Source organism: Poecilia reticulata, chromosome 1, assembly GCF_904066995.2.
Source record: "Poecilia reticulata chromosome 1, P_reticulata-male-v2, whole genome shotgun sequence".
Classification (NCBI taxonomy): domain Eukaryota; kingdom Metazoa; phylum Chordata; class Actinopteri; order Cyprinodontiformes; family Poeciliidae; genus Poecilia; species Poecilia reticulata.
This window is the reverse complement of record NC_088830.1, coordinates 11,536,495-11,556,579: the sequence shown is the minus strand read 5'-3', so window position 1 is coordinate 11,556,579 and position 20,085 is coordinate 11,536,495. Positions and strand designations below refer to the sequence as shown.

Genomic DNA, 20,085 nt, shown 5'->3' with positions numbered 1-20,085 from the left:
ACGACAGCATCCACTGATGGGAGACTGAAGGCGTGAGCAAATACTCAAATACTCGCTGTTCAGTAAAACAAACTTTATTGATTCATCAACAAAAGCAACGTCTGATTGTTTGGTCCTCTTTCGTTACACCCAGCCTGCCTTTCAGGCGCAGCAGTGTGGGGTCTGTCCATCACCCACCTGAATGTCTTCCATCAGGTCACACAGATTGCACACAAGTTCTTCCATCCAAATATAAACCTGCCAGAAAACCAACATGGAGACTTAATTTTAGCATCTTTTCAAACATTATTCATTCACTTTTCTCTTTTGTTTGACTTTTGTTTAATACATGGGGGGAAATTGAATAATTCATCAAGAAAATCTTAAGATTAGCTTAAGACTAGCTCGGCTACTGGCACTTCTTCTCATTTCACTGATCCCTCTGGGCTTTCTCCCATTGAAGCGGATTCCTCTGGTAGAATTTCAAGCAGGCCAATCAGCAAACAGAAGGAGGACTTGTGATTGATGACATCGATTTTCTGTATTGTAGTCTGCCTGTAGTCTTAGCAATGTCGGTTCAGTCTGCGTTGGCTGTACGCTTCCAAATGGGTGGTTGTTTACAGCCCAGGCAATTTTTGGTAAGCTTCATAGCGTCAAACTGACTAATTATGTCATGGCCAAACATTAGTAACTGGGCAAAATTGAAGACTTTGTAACAGAGTCCACACCTCCTGCAAGCAGTCGTTTCCCAATAGCTGAGGGTCCAGACCCTCTGTCTGAGGCACAACATAGGGGCTGGTTTTTGCCTGGCTAGTTTAAGACCAGAATTACTGTTTTTGATCATAAAGAAAGAGTTTAAAGGATGGTAATAAGAGCTAATTAGCATGTAGCTCAGATATTAACTTAGAGAGAATGTACCAGAGAAATCCATTGAAAACAAATGCTCAAGTGAAATTCTTCCTCAATTATTTTTTCCGCTAAAGGCATAAATCCGTCTATAACAGTTTGCAGAGTGTTACTGGTGGCCATGCTGCAGAGTGATCAAGGAATGACCTGCTGTATGGCATCTTTTTGCCGTGGATCTTACATGGTCCCAGTATAGTATAGGGTGTGCACACGAGGCTTGTTATCAAGCCTAGTGTTTTCTTCCCTTTAGTTAAGTAGGAGTTTTTATTTATTTATTTTTTTGGAATCACTCTGACACAAATAGTCCAGCAGATGGCTATTTAGAAAAAAGTTTGCATTTTCACCACAGGATTCTCAAATATGTGCAAAGTCTTTCTGGAAAGATTTCGAAATACGCTTCCAAAAACAAGAGACTATAACGTAACTCGTTCCAACCTTGCATTTTGTTCATATCTACACCCACATATTTGTTGTTGTGCTCCAATGCCTCCATCTCCTCTCCAAGAACGGAGCATTTGACTAATTTCTGTTTTTTTTAAAAATCATTCTCAGAATTTCCTCCTTGCTCTTCTGAACACTGAAGATATGTTGACACGTGCTACAAAGTGTTCCATGTGTCCCCTGTAGAGTACACACTGTAGCTTTTTGTTCGACATTCAGACACAACGCTTCCTTCAAACCTCATAACCTCCTGCATGCTCTTAGTCGCACAACGCTTCGGTCTCAACCAACTGTGGTCTATCTGTCAGGTGGTTGTGGAAGTGTCCTTCATTTTTTTGTCCAAAATAACTTTCTTTGCAGTTTCTGGTTTTCGAACATTATGAAAGGAAAGGGAATCGAAGAACTTGTGCTTCATGTCTTAGCGCCAATGTCAAAAAAGTTGCTAGATTTGTGGGCTTGTTGTTTTTCCTGAAAATAAAAAGTTGGTAGAGGGTCTTGAAAGTTCCCAAATAAAGCAACAAGTCGCTAAGTTGGCTACAGCGCTTTCCCTCGTCCTGACCACACTCCCGATTAAACCCCTCTGCTTATCCCAACACTTGGCCACGCCCCTCAATATCTCTTGACTCCACCCACTTTGGTGGAGTTTTCAGAATTTCTTTGTGGGCGGGGTTAAGCTTTCGCAGGAGGTTTAGTTACACTTTAAAGAGAACTACAGCTGTCCCAGGTACCAGGCTAGGGTCAGGAGGATGCATCTATGTGACCCCTTGACCTCCTATCTCCCATGTAGTAGTCAAGGAAACTTTAATGGACAGTTCAAGCATCAGAACTTTAGAGACCGACCCAGGAATGTCTCAGAGTGAAGAAAAACAAAAAAAAAATCTCAGTGATGCACTGTATGTGACAAAACAAAACAACATAACTTGCCTTTTTATGCAAAGCTCTTTTGTAGATCAAGAGGGTCTCTTCATCTGCGTTTTCGAACAGCAAACTAAAGTCCGACTCAGACTCCTTATATTGTTTGTCTTTGGAACGCTTGCCTGCGTGATCCGTTCTTTTACTCTTCGTTACGCAGAACTGTGGAAAGATTATGCCGAGTTGCGGTTAAACACAGTTGCAATTTACAGAGCAAACAGAGATGTTAGCGCGTAGCTGTGCGAGCATCTGTCGAAGATGGCTTGGAGTGGCACAGGTGCAAATAATTCACACCTTGGCATGCTGTCTGAGAGCAGGTGCACATTTGTCACAAAATGTTCTGTTTCCATGGCGCCCTATGAGTAATAAACTGTACCTTACCCAATCACTCAACCTTTACACAGACAAGAAAATTTGCTCAGCAGAATACGAACAGATAAAGCTGCGTCGTCGATCTTCTGGTAAATGTCAAAGATGGTGAATAATAAGTAGTGAGCAGTTAGAGCAGAAGTTACAGGTCGAGGGTCAGAAAAGAAGTTCATGGTGATTAAGGGGATTTGGAGAAAGGGGGTGAGGGGGTATTAATATTCACTTATATTCTTCTCATCTTTTTGTGTTAAAACCACAAATCGTATATATGTATATATATATATTTGAAGAATTAAAAAATGTCAAAGTGTGGTATGAAAACCTACTTTTTCATTCTTTACTTTACATACCATCCAGTGGATCAAGAAGATGTAAAAAGTCACACAACGCATATTTCACCAAAAGAAGACTTATTTAATGTTTGCAACAATCCCTATAGGGGACACAGCAAACCTGTGGAAGAAGTTGCCTTGGTCTGATGTGACCAAAATTGAGCATTTTGAAATCAGATAGTGGTGGCAGCACCATGCTGTGGAGAGATTAATGTTTTTTTTCAGCAGGGACACGTAAGCATTTCTGTAAGAAAACCTGTTTCAGGCACTTGTGTAGACGTCTATGTTCCTATAGCAGGACAATGACCCTAAACATACAGCCAAAGCTCCACGTAGAAAGGTTTAGATCAAAGCACATCCACATTTTAGAAAGTCAAAGCCCAACTGATGTGGATGTAGGTGGTTAAATATTACAGCAGAAGTTCACGTATAATATAAGACTGACTGAGGCTGAGCTATAAATATGGCGGTTTTTAGATTTTCAACTGAAATATATGAGAATAAGTGCTCTACTTGGTTTTGATCTAATGCATTCACCCCTAATAAAATTCACAGAAGTTGTAGTTGTAATATAGCAAAGTGTTAAAAGGGACTGTTGCGTAATTATTTTGTCCAAACAAGTCTTCTTATTTAAAACTGAACAGCCGCTGTGTTGCTAAGTTACTTCTACAACCCTGCAAAAGGACACAACTCTTGGCAGAAAGCCTTTATTTTCTGTTATTGGGAAAAATGTACTGACTTAGAAAAGAAGATCATCACTTCGAGACTCTGCCTGTCATCACACACCATCACAGAGACGAGCAAATTGATAAGATTCACCACAAAGCCGTGGAACAGATGAAGTGACAAATCTAAAAAAAATAATAATTTTAACGATCTAGTGAAGAGAGACGAATATTGCAGATGAGTGCCTTTCTGAGGACGAGTGTGTGGTTATGTGGGGGCGGCAGTCAGTAGTAACAAAACACTAGGCTAGCAGATGAATGGATGACGGCTTGACAGCCTGGTTAAAGTGGAGTCTGACTCATGATCGGATCAGTTCGACTGTTGGGTTCAGTGATGTGTTTTGTGTTTTGTGGGTTACAAAAATGTTTAATTCACTCTTATAATCCAAAGTGCTTTCGATTCTGCGGCAAAACAACTGTAAATCTCCTCGGTCTCTTTGTTCGCGACGGTTAGTGAGCTGCAAAGGCATTCGCCGACACACAGACACGGCCCCTCTTCTGAGCCACTCTGATACCGACGTGCATTTACCTCTACGGAGCTGTCATACTCTTTGGAGTCTGATCTGCCGATTTCTTTCATTTTTATTCTCTTCTCTGCTCCAGTCAATGATTCTCTCCTTTCATCGGAGGGCAACGGAGATCCCGCATCTAGGACGTAACGTAGAAAACAGGAATCCTGAACAGGAGAATGTTTCATTCGATGCTAAGTCCAAAACAAATAGTTCAGCTGTTAAAATTGAAGCTAATTTAGTAAAATTTGTAGCATTGGAGCTTTTAACTTTCCCCCCCACCCAAGGTTAATAGTTTGATTTGGCTTTATCTCGGTTTAGATACATCAAAATATGTAATAGTAACTACAAATGAAATTAGAAATAAATATCCCTCCTTGTACTTTTCAAGACAATTTTTTTTGTTTAGTTTGCAAAATGGACTACAGCTCTCGATTTGAAAATTTGATTCCTTCAAATGAAGTCCATCGTAACAGACAATAACACTTCATCATAGCAGGAAAATATGTAATTATGATATTATTGATGAAAAAAACAAAACAAAATATAAAAATATATATATATATATATATATATATATATATATATATATATATATATATATATATATATATATATATATATATATATATATATATATATATATAAAAAAAAAAAAAAAAAAAAAATTCCCTTCTCACCCTCCTCGGGTGGTCTGTTTCATCCTCTGAGCTCGGGTCCTCTACCAGAGGCCTGGGAGCTTGAGGGTTCTGCGCAGTATCTTGGCTGTGCCTAGAACTGCACATTTCTGGACTGAGATGTCTGATGTTGTTCCTGGGATCTGTTGTAGCCACTGCTCCAGTTTGGGGGTGACTGCCCCGAGGGCCCCGATGACCACAGGCACCACTGTGGTCTTCACCTTCCAGGTCTTTTCCAGTTCCTCCCTGAGGCCCTGGTACTTCTCCAATTTCTCATGCTCCTTTTTCCTGATGTTGTAATCACTTGGTATTGCTACATCCACCACAACGGCTTTCCTCTGTTCTTTATCCACCACCACAATGTCCGGTTGGTTCGCCATTACCATCTTGTCTGTCTGGATCTGGAAGTCCCACAGGATCTTAGCTCGGTCATTCTCCACCACTTTTGGGGGTGTTCCCCACTTTGATCTCGGGGCTTCCAGTCCATATTCTGCACAGATGTTCCTGTACACTATGCCTGCCACTTGGTTATGTCGTTCCATGTACGATTTCCCTGCCAGCATCTTGCACCCTGCTATTATGTGCTGGACTGTCTCAGGGGCCTCCTTGCACAACCTACACCTTGGGTCTTCTCTGGTGTGGTAGATCTGAGCCTCTATTGCTCTGGTGTTTAGGGCCTGTTCCTGGGCGGCCAGGATGAGAGCCTCTGTGCTGTCCTTGAGTCCAGCTTTCTCCAGCCATTGGTAGGTTTTCCTGACATCAGCCACTTCAGTTATTTGTCGGTGGTACATCCCATGTAGGGGCTTGTCCTCCCATGATGGTACTTCCAGCACCTTGTCTTCTGTTCCCCATTGCCTGAGACATTCGCTGAGCACATCGTCCGTTGAGGCTTTGTCCTTGATGTATTTATGGATCTTGGATGTTTCATCCTGGACAGTGGCTCTCACACTCACTAGTCCTCTGCCTCCTTCCTTACGGCTCGTGTACAGTCTCAGGGTGCTGGATTTGGGGTGGAATCCTCCATGCATGGTTAGTAGCTTCCTAGTCTTAACATCCGTGGCCTTCATCTCTTCCATTGGCCAGCTAATTATTCCGGCAGGGTATCTGATTACTGGTAAGGCATAGCTGTTTATTGCACGGATCTTGTTCTTGCCATTGAGCTGGCTTCTCAGGACTTGCCTTATTCGTTGGAGGTATTTGGCTGTGGCTCCTTTCCTTGTGACCTCATTGAGGTTGCCATTTGCTTGTGGTATTCCCAGGTACTTGTAGCTGTGCTCTATGTCTGCTATTGTTCCTTCTGGGAGTGAGACCCCTTCTGTGTGGGCGACCTTCCCTCTCTTTGTAACCATCCGACCACACTTCTCTAGTCCGAATGACATCCCAATGTCAGTGCTGTAGATCCTGGTGGTGTGGATCAGTGAGTCGATGTCTCGCTCGCTCTTGGCGTACAGCTTGATGTCATCCATGTAGAGGAGGTGACTGATCGTGGCCCCATTCTTGAGTCGGTATCCGTAGCCAGTCTTGTTGATGATTTGGCTGAGAGGGTTCAGGCCTATGCAGAACAGCAGTGGGGACAGAGCATCTCCTTGGTATATGCCACATTTGATGGACACTTGTGCAAGTGGTTTGCAGTTGGCTTCAAGGGTGGTTTTCCACAGCCCCATCGAGTTTGCAATGAAGGCTCTTAGAGTCCTATTGATGTTGTACATCTCTAAGCATTCAATGATCCAAGTGTGTGGCATTGAGTCATAGGCTTTCTTGTAATCAATCCAAGCGGTACACAGGTTGGTGTGTCGGGTTTTGCAGTCTCGGGCGACTGTGTGGTCTACAAGGAGTTGGTGTTTGGCTCCTCTGCTATTTATGCCTATGCCCTTCTGTGCCTTGCTCATGTATTTATCCATGTGCCCGCTTATCTTAGCCGCTATGATGCCTGACATGAGCTTCCATGTTGTAGAGAGACAGGTTATTGGCCGATAGTTGGATGGGACTGAACCCTTCGAGGGATCCTTCTGTATCAGGATTGTGCGCCCTTCAGTTAACCATTCAGGGTGAGTCCCATTTTGTAGCAGCTGGTTCAGTTGAGCTGCCAGTCGCTCATGGAGGGCAGTGAGTTTCTTAAGCCAGTAGGCATGGATCATGTCAGGTCCTGGTGCTGTCCAGTTTTTCATACCCGAGACTCTGTCTTGGACATCTGCCACAGTGATGGTTACCGGGGCTTGTTCCGGGAGGTTGCTGTGGTCCTCTCGTAGAGAGGTTAGCCACTGTGCATTGCTGTTGTGGGATGCCTCCCTTTCCCATATGCCTTTCCAGTATTGTTCAGTCTCCAGCCTGGGTGGGTCTGCTCTGTTGTTATTACCCTGCCATTGAGAGTACACTTTGGCTGGTTGGGTGGCGAAGAGCCGGTTAATCCTCCTGGCTTCATTCTCTCTCGTGTACCTCTTTAGGCGGCTGGCCAAGGCTTGGAGCCTTTGTTTGGCAGTTTCGAGTGCTTCAGGTATGGGCATCTGGCTGTACTTCTTGGGTACTGATCTTTTCATTGCACCCCTTTGGAGCTCTGACAGTTGACTCACTTCCCTCCGTGTGATCTTGATCTTAGCCTCTAACCGTCTTTTCCATGGTGGGTATTGGGTCTCATGGTTGCTCTTATAACCAAGCATCTCAAGGATCACTGATGCTGAGTTGTATATCAGCTCATTGGTTTCTGTTATGGTGTTGGTAGGGATCGTTCTCAATGCTGCATTCACATCTTCAATGAGACTTTCTGATGGTACTTCACTGAGCCGTTGTAATTGGCATCGGGGTCGTCTGGTGTTCATTCGGGCCATGATTCTCTCTCTCAGGTCAGTTGCTGCCTCGTTCAGCTCAGATGGTTCATTCATTACTGGGGCTACATACCCAGTCTCTGGGTGGGGAGTTGTAGTTGACTCCCTTCTGACCTGGCATCCTGGCTCCTTCCCGTAGCACTTGTGTCGTACCTCGTCAATCTCAAGTTGTGACAGCAGTTGCCGTTTGCGGATGTTGGAACACTGAGCTACTAGTTGTTTGGCAGTTAGTGTTGACTGGGGATGTCGAACTAACCATTCCTCCCACAGTCTTTGCATGTAGCCCCTCTGACTAGGATTACTTGAGTAGTAGCATTCCAACAGATCCATGTTTTCACCTCTCGCCCATTTCCGTCTTGTTCCAGTAGCCCACTTTTCATCAGGGTGCTCTGGTTCCCCAGCACCTGACGCAGACCTTGTTTGACCGGGCGACGTCTGAGCCGGCATGTCGTGCTTATTTGTGTCTCTCATGGTATGAGGTAGGCTATATAGCTCCAAGGGTCTTGCCTAAGGACCCACACTGACAGCTCAATGTCACCGTTGTAACTCTTTGCCCCAGCCCCCAGCCTGGCCTCGAACCCGGGTCTCCCGGGTGGAAGACTGGTGACTTACCTATTGAGCTATACAGTCAGCTATATATATATATATATATATATATATATATATATATATATATATATATATATATATATATATATATATATATATATATATATATAATATATATATATATATATATATATATATATATATATATATATATATATATATATATATATATATACATAATATTGTGCTTGATATAGTATGCCATAAGCAGTTAAAATATATTGGTGTTTTAGTTATTTCAGTTATCAGATCTTTCTTTTTATAATCTTTTAACAGTCAGCGTCTGGTTTTATGGCTCATCAATCTTGATTGCCAGTTAAAAAGTGTCATTTATGAATGACTGAATAAATGAAATAGTTAAATCTATATTTTGAACATATAAGCAACAGCAGACACTTTATCCAGTTTAATTTGTTGTTCTGGCCCTTTGGAGCTTTTCACAACCATCCAGAACTTTGACAGTGTTTTTATGACATTGTTCATGCTGTTAGGCTAACTGAGCTAAATGTTTAGGCTGTTTCTCTATCAGTTTGTTTTTTTATGTTTTTATCATGTCACGTAGAGATTTCCTCATCTTTTAACGTAAGGGCTTGTCTTTTGTGAACAGTATTTATAAAATATTTTGTATTTCGACTTTGATTTAGGGCTGCAGCTAACGATTATTTTAGTAAGCGATTATTTGTCATCGTTCTCGAGTAATAAGATAGAGAAATGGGCATATTCTACAGATTTCTCATTTAACCACATAAGCTTATTTTGAGCAGTATATTAAATGCAATAAAAATGCAAATAAACAAATAATTAACTTTAATTTATTTTTTTAAATAAGAAAATAAACATTTTGTTGTCTAGAATGCAATAACATTGTATTCGTTTAGTGTATTCTTGATCATTTGTAGCAAAGTAATCATCTGCAACTGAAAGAATTACTTCTTTACTTGAACCTATTTAATATTTTTTCATCAATAGTTGAATAGCGAACGGCGTCTAATAGAAGATTTCTTTAAAAAAATTAAACCAGGTGAAAGTAAAACTATCCCACTCGAAGAGTTCTGGGTAGAAGATAATTCCAGACAAAGAAGGATTTTTATCTTATCTACAAAATGTATACATATTTTTGCACAATTTTGGCTAACTTACTACTCTGAGGGGTGTTGTTCTTTCACCAAGTGACATGTTTCAGAGTCTGTACGCTCCAGTTATTCAATTACTGAACTAGCTGACAATTATTTCAATAATCATTTCATCACAATTAATCCAATGAACTGTTTCAGCCCTACCTTGATTCAAAATAAAACCCTATAAGGGATTGTAGAAATAGCACCGTGAGTGTAAGATAATGTAGTTTTGTCGTAGAGCTGAGTGTCACAATGAGCTGAGATTATGAGTTCATGCCTCCTACCAGACCAAGTATCTTTCTCTGGAAGGCCCATCGCAGCTCTGAGCCTGCAGGCTTCAGTTCCCATTAAGTCCAGAAGGTTTATCCACAATTGTCGCCTGCAGAGGGCACCAAACACCACCGCCACAAACAATTTGTAGGAGCAGAACATACATGTAAAAACAGAACCTGCATAGTGCATGCTTGTGTATTGTACTATGTACTATTACCCTATAATTGCCGGTGTTAGAAGGTGGTGTCTTCTAGCGGGAGGATCACAAAGTTGCAGATGCAGAGACTTGAGCTGGGAAATGCTCTCTTCTTTCATAGGATCCTCATCAGGCAGAGACAATACAGCCTGCAGAATCACAACAGGAGGATAAAACCAGAATATTATACAGGTATTATAGATGACATACACCTGTTTATGTCTTACTTTTGTTCTGTGATGTGCTGCAACATGATCTACGTTTGCTCAAAGCAGTTACCTCGAAGCGTCGTGTTCGCATTACCTGTCGAAGAGTGTTAAAAGAGAGATCCCAGCTGCCCTTCGGATTCACCTGTTGCCACAGTGTCTTTAGGGCCCCTACTGGCTGGTAATGGTACTGCAACTAAAACCATAACAATGGAATAAATTTAACAATACTTTCAAGAGTTTACTTTTACATTTTCTCTGTTTCTGCACAGCTTTGACCTATAACATTACCAGATTTATGATACAATCCCTAAAGGAAAATAAAGAAATAAAGTAAATACACATATTTTAATAAGAGGGAAAAATATTTTCAGAACAGTAAAAGTTTGTAGATATGAATAAAAAAAAACAGGTAATGGTTTCTATAGTCACACAATTATAACCTAATAAAGTAAATATCGAACTAGAATTCTAACATCTCATTAAAGACACTGAATTTATGAGTAAACAGAAAAGAAACAAACATTTTATATTGAACTCCAGTTTTTAATGTGAAAGACAGCATCACCAGTGTTTGAGGAAAAGAACATTATCCTTGATGAAAGGTTTTCTGGAATTTTAAAACATATGGATATGTAAAATAACAAAATTTCAGTTTATAAATAAAACATATAAATGTATACATCTTTTAAAATGTGTTGAAAATAAAAAAAAATATTCAACATTCTTTTTTTATTCCAGTTCACTCATTAGCAGCAGGCAATTCCAAAGACTTGCAGAAGATAGCTCTGGCTATTTTACGAGAAACGCGTCATTTATCTCAACTATAGAAGAGAAAAGAGGTAATGCTTTCAGCTAAAAGTTTGGCTGCAGTTCAAAGACCTTCTTAAAAGAAACTAACAAAACTGATTAACACACTTCTAAGTGGTGGTGGGGTTTTTTTCCCACTCACATGGATAAAATTTCATTTAAAGCCATTCTCCTTTGTAATCAATAATAAATAATTAGCTCGTCCCAAAGTGAGCTAAGATGAATAGGAGTTCTAATAACGGCTCTGCTTAGGAAGAACGGACATGATGGGCTGACAGCTCTCACGCCTTCGGCAGGCGGAGTGCACGATGAATGGATCCATTACTGGGTCATCTCACACTGACTCACGAGCTGTGACTAGGGATCTGCCATCGACACTGTCAAAGAAAAACCTACGACACGTCAGGACTGAGCTGAAAGGGATTAGAAGAAATGACCGACGCGCTTTAAATGACATGTGTCACGGTGTCGAGGATTAAAACAGGCAAGCAGCTCAGTCACCACAACATCAAAACTACCACAACGAAGGTAGCGGTTTGGTGCAGGGCCACATCCACGTGTTGTGGCGATGACCTACAAAGATGTGTTTTGGAGTGTTCAAGCTTAACCACAAAGTTATATTTGGTCCGTATTCATTTCATTCTAACAATTTTCAACAGCGTCATGGCCAGTACTTTTAAAAGGTGTTCCAGAAGATTATGCTAAGACACCTTTATCCATAGTAAACAACCGTTTTGAATGTGCAGTTTGGATAAAATGGTTGAAACACTTAATTAGTATCTGCCGACATCAAATTAAAAGTTAGTGATGGTAGTAGTACACCAGGTGCATTCTGCGAGGTGGGTTAAATAACGAAGAAGGTCCACTATATTAAAAAAAGTTTAAATGGATGTAAAACCAACAGCTGATTGAGCAACGCTTGAACACAGATGAGTGTCAGAAGAGAACAAGCCAAATACATTGACATTATTTCTAAAAATAATAATAAAGGACGCTGACATTATGTTTTTGAAATAGTCCTGACCTCCAAATTACAGAAAACTTCTGAAATGTGTTTAAAAGCCATGTCTGCTTCAGAAAATCAGTCACTTTAAACGATGTCAAACATTAAGACAGGAATATGTCAGCGTTAACCAGATGCTTTTTGTAGGCGAGGAAAAGCATACGAGAATAAAGTTGTAACAATAAAATACAAGAGAGTCAGTAAATCTGAGAAAAATAAATAAAGTAGGAGGCTTTCTCCAGGAGGTAATGTACCCTGGGGTTTTTGTTCTGGAACAGCTGTTCTTCAGTGAGGTAAAGCTCCGGAGGTGACTTGGGCCTTTCAGGGACGTAGATGGCCCTGACAAGGCTGTTCAACATCGATCGGCAGTACTTTTCCACAACAATCTTTTCCAGCTTATTCTGTTAAACACACACATACACACAAAACAAGATGAATCCACAAAAGTGCACTTTTCTATGAACGGAAATTACTTTCTGGTTCCTTTCTGAAACACACTGTGCTGGTGAAGTCACCTCTAAGAAGCTCCTCTGATCTGCAGTTTCGTCCAGTTTGATGGCCACCCCCCTCAGCCTGATCTGAATCGAGGCTCCTCGCAACAACAAAGGGTTGGTGTTGAGTTGCCAGATTTCAGTCCAGAGACCTTGCTCCTCTGACTTAAATATGAACTCCACCTGCTGGGTTTCGCTGGGATGAATCACACCTGAGTTAAAGTGAAAATTCAAAAAAAAAATAAAAATGCAAAAGGCTGAGTGTTGGTAACGTGACAAGGGCTGACACATGGACAGATACATGACGCACAAACAGCAGCGGCAGGTGTTCCATCGCGTTTGTGAGTCTGTACCAGAGGAGGATCTGAAGTAGAAGCGCACACGGTCCTTCTGCTGGTACAGGTGAGACAGACTTAGTTGTCTCGGAAGCTTCTTCCAGCTGTAAAAGATGACGGTGTTGCCTTCGTTGCGCAGCTCCATTTCTGTTGAGACAATTTCCCCGGTCTGGGTTTTGAACAGCACAGAGGTACTGATTCCAACTTCTCCCTAATCGATCCAGTGGAAGAAAACACAAAGACATGACATGCAGAGAGCAGACAATGCTCTCTGCATGTCATCAATAACAGGTGTGACACTGTTATTGATGTTCTTAATCAATAACATTTTCGATAAAAGTCCATCATTGCCTTTGCCTACAAAATGAAACAGAGCCGACTAATGTTTTTAATAACAAATAACAAATGTAGGTTTTTAGTAGCCGTTACTCTTGTGTCATGGAATAATTGCATTGCATTTCCAGAACAGGAGACATTTTTTAACATAGATTTTCTTGTTTTTAAGTTTAAATTACTTTCTTTTCTACATTATTTCCACATGTATTCCATGGAGCGTATCTATCCATTTTTTTTATGTTTTTCTCTATTTCAAAAAGCTAAAAATAGAAATAAAACAGTTTCTTTCAAAATAACAGCAAAAATCCTAGTAGATATGTGTCATTTCCCCTTAGGTCACGTAACATTTGTGGCTCTAAACAAGTTTTGTTTCGCTGGACTAGCGGCAAAAATGGCTCTTTGGATTGTAAAGGTTGCAGGCCTTAGATGGCTTGAGATGCTCAAAGGTAGCATTTATTTCCATTGTGAAGCTATTCAGTGAAAAACGACACCTGTCTGCGATGCTTCACTGATGGCTGAAAAGGCAGGAAGAGTAGAATTTAAGGTGTTGACTTTGCGTTTTCTTCTTTGGTTTTTAGGCATGTGCTTCTCACACGTGCCTAAAAACCAAACCAGAAGCATTTTGTCCCAAAAAATGTTTTTTTATCTCTTAAGAGATATCACGTTTTTTACCAGAGAATGTGAAAAAAATAATGTCAGTACCTTATCAGACGTTGGGTGCCCAGTCCATTCAGCAAGCTGACCGTTAATCCTCAAAGCAGGATAGGGCAAAGCCTGGACTTGATCGTCATCAGTTTCCTCCAGTGAGTCTCTGTCACTAAACAACATGAGAATGCCAGGCCACTTCAATATCCAGTCCTCAGCCTAGTAGAGATGCTTTAGTGCAAATAATTAGTCAATAATTAACTATTGGCTAAAATAATAATCAGTTGTAAAAAAAATAATAATAATCACATTTTTTATATAAATAACTGTATATTTATATCTGTGAATTGTACTGACTTGATCTGATATATTTCTGGTTATCAACTGGACCACTTTGTCCTGTGTGCCTTAAAATAATATTTGCGGTGAAACGGAGCAACATGAATAAGCTGAACTGATTATGGTGGAAAGGACAGAAAAACTAAAGTGTGGCATTGATGAGGTGTGACACTGTGCAAAAAAAACTGTCTTATCTTAAGACATTATCCCAACATTGAGAAATAGTTAATGAAAAACAAACCAAATGCAGAGCACTTGTTGCCATCATTACATATTTATACATATTTACCTGAATTATAAAGAAAAAATGTGCTGTTTATAAAAAAAAAAAAAAAAAACACCAACACTGGCAGCATTTTTTTTCCTCAACAAAAGAGATAAGAGCTACTTTTTTTCTTACAATTTCTCATGCTCCATAACAACGTTTTTCTTCTTCTCCTCTTCCTCATTCTGCAGTAAGAGATCCTGGCGCTCCAACAAGGAAGTGTGTGGCTTTCCGGTACCTATCACCTCCAGTTGACTCATATCCTGCAAACATTGTCCCATGAAGTTGTTGTTTCCCTTGTTTACTTCAAATCAAAGGATATCACTTGTCCTGATGAGCCACAACATGAGGACCACTCACATTTAACTGCTCGCCTCTGATCGGTCACACAATTCCTAAAGAAAATCTAAATTCTGGGACACACCTCTTGTTTCTAGGAAATTACTAATGGATCGTTTATGTGCGTTTTCCCACTGATGGCTTTAGATCCAATTGGAGTGGTCCCACGGGCCGGGTTTATAGACGTGTCGTAACATATCACAAAAAGTTAATTTATTTCTGTAACTTAGTCAAAGAGTGAAACTCTACCGATTTAATCACACGCAAACTCGTGCATCTTAAAAAAAAATTATATTGTGTGAAGCTGCAATATTTCTTGCTAGTCATCTCAGAAAGTGAAACTCATATATAGAAGCATCACACACAGAGTGATATATTCCAAGTCTTTTCTTCATGTAATTTTGATGATTGTGACTCAGCAAGAACATAATGAAAACTCAAAATTCAGCGTCTCATAAAATTAGAATACTGTGAAAAGGTCATTATTGGAAACCCCGTGGCGTCACACTCTAATCAGCTAATTAACTCAAAGCACCTGCAAAGGTTACGAACAGTCTCTCGCTCTGCGTCGGTCGGCTACACAGTTACGGGGAAGACTGCTGACTTGGCAGGTGTGCACCAGAAGTCATCGACACCTTCACAAGGAGGATAGGTCGCAAAAGGTCAAAGCTGAATCAGCTGGTATGAGCAGAAGCTCTGTCTCCAAGCTTGATTGAGCGGTAGGAAAAGGTGCCCCAGCAACAGGGATAACCGCTGTCAAGTAAAATCCAAGCCAGAAGTATGTCACCGAGCCAAGCCAGCTGTGGACCAGACGATCTGTCCCAAATCCCAAACATCACATTAGCCACCGGCCCAACAGAACACACTGCACCCGTCCCAGACAACACGGAGGAGAGACACCAGCTGAGATCATTTAAAAAAAATGGAGGTAATGTGAATAAACACTGCCACCATCAACATCTGTTATTAAGGGTGTTAATAGGATTAAGTGGGAACCGTCAGCGCATAGAGGTACATTTGTACCGCCTCAGACCTGGCCACTGCTGCTGATGGACTCATTGCAATGCAGGCAGAGCATAAAGTCAGACTCTGCTGCCCAACAGACTGCAGCCACGCTACCTTTGGCTCACTCTAGATTTCATAACCGTGCTCGCTCTAAATTTGTTTGTGCGTGAGCCCTAATTGCTGTTTTCATGCGCCTTTAATCATTTTAGCAGGCCTTATGCACTAGATGTACTTTTAACAGGCAATAATAGCTGCATAATTGCAGCACTTTGCTAATTTTTTTTGTAGTTGAGTGGGAGTGTGTTTATTCCCCGTGAGCCTACAAGGTTACGTGAACTTGTGTGAATGCGCAAGGACGCTCTGCGTTGTTGGCGTTCTGGAGCTTGTTTTCTCTGCAGAGAGCCCTGGAACAGAACGATCGAAGCCTGTCGGCAAAGAAAGCGAATGAGGCAGCCTGTGGGGGTGTGAGCACTTCACAGAGCCGAGTGCTCCACCATTAGTTGTTTCTGTAATAATAAAATCAGACCATCAGCAGCTATGAAGTACATTGCTTTATGCACATCGTGTGGGAAATGATGTATTTAGGGAAATAAATATCTCAGGTAACTTTAACTTCTAAATCTATGGACTGTTTGGAAAAATAAACTCAAACACTTGAAAAAGAACCTATCATATTGATTTTGTAAAACCGAAGCTCAAAATGATTGATTAAAGTATTTCTATTTACTAAATCCCAGAATAATGACAGATTTTTATTGTCTTTCTTCAAAGTCAAAAGTTTGCACCTAATTTGTATGGATTGCTTTCTTTGGCTTTGGTCAAACATGTTTACATATACTTCTACAATGTTAATACTGATGAAACTGTCTTTCCCAAAATATTTAAATTGCAGCGTAATCCTATGGGCGCTGACTTCTGAATTTGAAAAAAGTAATAAAAAAATTAATAAAGACACTAAATAAATAGCATGACATGTCAGTCGACTGTATAAAATGTATTAGAAAAGTTTTCTCTGTTGCTTCGCAGAAGTTTAAAGTGTCCAACCTTAAAGGACTGACCTGTAGAAATGATGGATGTTCTGTTTGTGCCTGTGTGATTTACTACTCTAACGTCAGGGTTCTCACACATGCCTAAAAGCCAAACCAAATTAGGAAACAAACAAAACTTTTTATAAAGCAATAACTGGCAACTGAAATTTTCCGAATCAGGTAAATTGGTTAGCTAAAAGCGTCCTGAAAGGAATAGGCTCACGCTTCACTTTATTTGAAATCTGAATTAGTTTAAGATGGCTGCAAGCAGAAGCAGGCATCCAAATTGGTCATTCTCTCACCGCTGGTTTGCTAGAGAATATTGAACCAGATTTATCATGGCGACAAATAGGGATACCTGTTCAGTTATGTGTGGGTTCATGTGTGAATTTTAACTCTGGGGTCACCTTAAAAACTGAAATCAGTTGTGGCAAAAGAAAACATAAAGTTATTATCGCCTTTAGTTCAATCCATAATTTTTTAAGTCATAACACACAGCTCCATTTTTGACATTAAGTCAACTGTCGCATACAATTATCTGGGCTTTGTATACGACATGTTTAATTAAAAAAATTTGCTTTAGGTTGTAATTGTTTTCATTGGTAACCGAGAACAGAAAAAATGTCTTACTAGATTTTTTATGTCAAAGTCGTCCACAATGTGTTCAAGCTCCTGCGTCTTGCATTGCAGGTAAGCACTCTGAGCCCAAGGTCGAGTAGCTGGACGCTCGATCTCAGTAGAAATGATTCCTGAAAGATGAAAAATATCCCCCAAAAGGAGGCGGTAGAAAAAAAAAGATTCTGTATGGGCTTAAATTGTTAGGGCTTCTATTTGCTCCAATTCGACCATTAAAGAGTTCCATAACAAGGCTAAAGGGATGAAAGTATGTTTACCCATTTCCCTGTGTATGGTGCCTGGGTGTCCCACGTGTGTGATGGGTCTCTTTAGGCCTCGCTCGGTCTGAGTCAGCGTGGTCGCGATACCGCTCATTTCATCGCCGAGACGATGCGGGAGGTTCCAAAACTCGCCGCCCACAGTATATCCCTTCCAAAGAGAAAGAGACGCAGGCGTAAAAAAAGTGAAGGGATGGAAACCTGGCAGGCCGGTAAAATCAAACGCGTGTCATACGTATCCAGAGTAGGCGAGCGGCATGGCTTGATTTAGAATTTCCTTCTGCTCCTTTGTCTCTCTGAGATGCTTGTCCTGATTCATCAGCAGGTTTTCCACAGGCAAGTTGATTGAGTCTTACAAGAGCAAATATACAGACTTCACTTTCCTCGTCTTTCCAGTCGAGAAACATGTTCGCTCTTCTTCAAAGGTAGAACTACCGACGCAAAGTTCTCAAGAACCTCACCAGACAATTCTTTCTGATTCCGTCTGCGATATGACATGTGTTTATTCCAGTTCTGAAGCGCATTACTCTGGTGTGAAATCTCTCCACAGCTGCTGTCTGTGCGAGGCCTCATCGTGGCTTCAGATACGGGATCTCTCAAAGGCTTTGGAAAGTGCTTTAACAGCTTGTTTGGAGGGGGAGAAAAGAAGAAAACCCAGTGGATTTGTAGTTAAACAAATGCAGAAAAAAATTAAATAAATAATAATAATAATAAAAGTGTTCTGAAGTTACATGTTTCTCCCCCCTGGCCTCCAAATACGCTCGAAAATCATCTAAGCTGCCAAGGATGCAGTGCGGAAGAATCATCCCATGCTCGTCAAATCGAAGGTATTCTGCAGAAGGACAGAATTATGAGGGAAAAAGAACTATACCCTAGAGCCTAAAAATATGGGCTTAAACATTAACTTAAACATTTTTTTGCTGGAGAACCTGAGATGTCCAAGTGCTGAGACTCTTGCGATGGAGGAGCCGCTTCCGTGGCATTTCCGTCTTCGTTTAGCACTTCTCCTCGCTCTGGGTTTGGATGACTTTTTGGAGGCTTTGGTTTGAGAAACTGCAATCACATAACAAATTAGGTCGCTAAACCGTAAAACTGTTTTAAAGTACTAGACGGTACTGCTGAAATCCACCTGCTCGTTGCATTGCGGACAAGAAGACCTGGAATTCCCGGCTGTATTCGTGGGATCTGGATCACCTGATCTGGACGATTCTTTCTGCATTTTTACCTTCTGGAATAAATCCTAGAACAATGAAAATCTGTGTACATACTTTATAATACCTTCTGTAGCTGTTTGCTCGATGTTTAGCCCCACAGAACTCAGGCAAGATCTTGAAAAGAATTCATAAACTTCTTTTTAAGTTTAGGAATTTCAATATGTGTTATTGAAAGTGAACAGTTGGGAAGTAATTTAACCTCATTACAAATCCAGCTATTCTGTAAAGGCCTCAGAGGTTCCCAGAGAACATTAGAGGGCAAAAAGCGTCTTTAAATATCAAAAAGCAGACAGGTCAGGGAGGAAGTTGCAGCGATTTAAAGCAAAGTTGGGTCATAGTATGATGTTCCAAGCCATTGAAAATTATGAAGCTACAGTTGATTTCTTTGGGAAAAACGTGGAGTTACTGTTTGGAGATGTTTAAAACATACACTGCATCAATTCATACCTGTTGATGTACAGGATAACATGTTAATCGAACTAGTAAAATAATTTTTCCAGTAGATTGAGCACCAAAACTGACTCCAGCCCCAAGGCCCAATGCCCTTGTAAGTCCGTACCTGTATACTAAAAATATTTCCAAAGCCATCAGAACTTTTGCCAGAGCTTCTTATTTGTGTGCCTGTTTTTCTCTCAGCTTGTGTAGGCTGGCTTTGTCTCAAAACGAAAATCTTGTGATATTACATAATCACAAACTTACATAATTAACAAACGCTTTTGACACTGACCCAGTTTCAAGCAAACATCTTTTCTGTTTCTTCCCTTCCATCGTTACAAGAGTCATTACGTCCCTCTGTAATAAGGAACGCCATTAAGAGCATTTATTAAATTATAGCAGACAAAAGGGGTCAGACCCAGGCCATCCTTTCCGTTTCGCAGCCTTTCAAACCAACCTCCCTTTAGCTAACTCAAGTTATGTCTATTGGTACTCCAAGCGTCGACACACCAGTTAAGTACTGCGGAGATTAAACAAAGCAGAACCGAGACTGTAAAACGAGGAGCTGGTGCTGACCGGACCTACCGAAAGGTCCCGGTTCTGTTCTGCTCGGTGACTCCGCTGCAGCTGAAGTTCAGTGGTTTACCTTGTAGAGTCAGCGCGGCGGTTAGCTTTGCTTAGCTACAGGTAGCTTATAGCGTTGCTATGACGACAGGCAGCAACTTCCTTTTTTTCCTCTCTTTTTCCCCCCTCTGTGTTTGTTTCTTTCTTTGTAATGGAACAACTATGACACTTTAAAAAGGTTTTTATTATTGTTTTATTTAATTTCTGATAGAGCAGCACTTTAAATTATGAAAGGTATAAAATTATAAA

General features: G+C 40.7%; 1 protein-coding gene across 2 annotated transcripts; it reads right to left on the bottom strand.

Annotated features, from left to right (window-relative positions):
* Positions 1-58: 58 nt before the first annotated feature.
* Positions 59-19,981, bottom strand: mycbpap (mycbp associated protein). Of its 2 annotated transcripts, XM_008415525.3 has the most exons (19): positions 19,798-19,981; positions 18,693-18,803; positions 18,493-18,616; positions 18,295-18,395; positions 18,025-18,187; positions 17,799-17,914; positions 17,564-17,714; positions 17,301-17,419; positions 14,434-14,561; positions 13,752-13,866; positions 12,732-12,924; positions 12,403-12,590; positions 12,142-12,288; positions 10,172-10,270; positions 9,890-10,017; positions 9,684-9,778; positions 4,194-4,312; positions 2,251-2,400; positions 59-237 (listed from the first exon to the last, which is right to left on the bottom strand). In XM_008415525.3, the coding sequence occupies exons 2-19, from the start codon at positions 18,780-18,782 to the stop codon at positions 142-144; spliced, it is 2,322 nt and encodes a 773-aa protein (XP_008413747.2). In that variant the 5' UTR covers positions 18,783-18,803; positions 19,798-19,981; the 3' UTR covers positions 59-141. The 2 variants fall into 2 exon arrangements, with proteins under 2 accessions (XP_008413747.2, XP_017163042.2); XM_017307553.2 differs by lacking the exon at positions 18,693-18,803.
* Between the last annotated feature and the right edge of the window lie 104 nt (positions 19,982-20,085).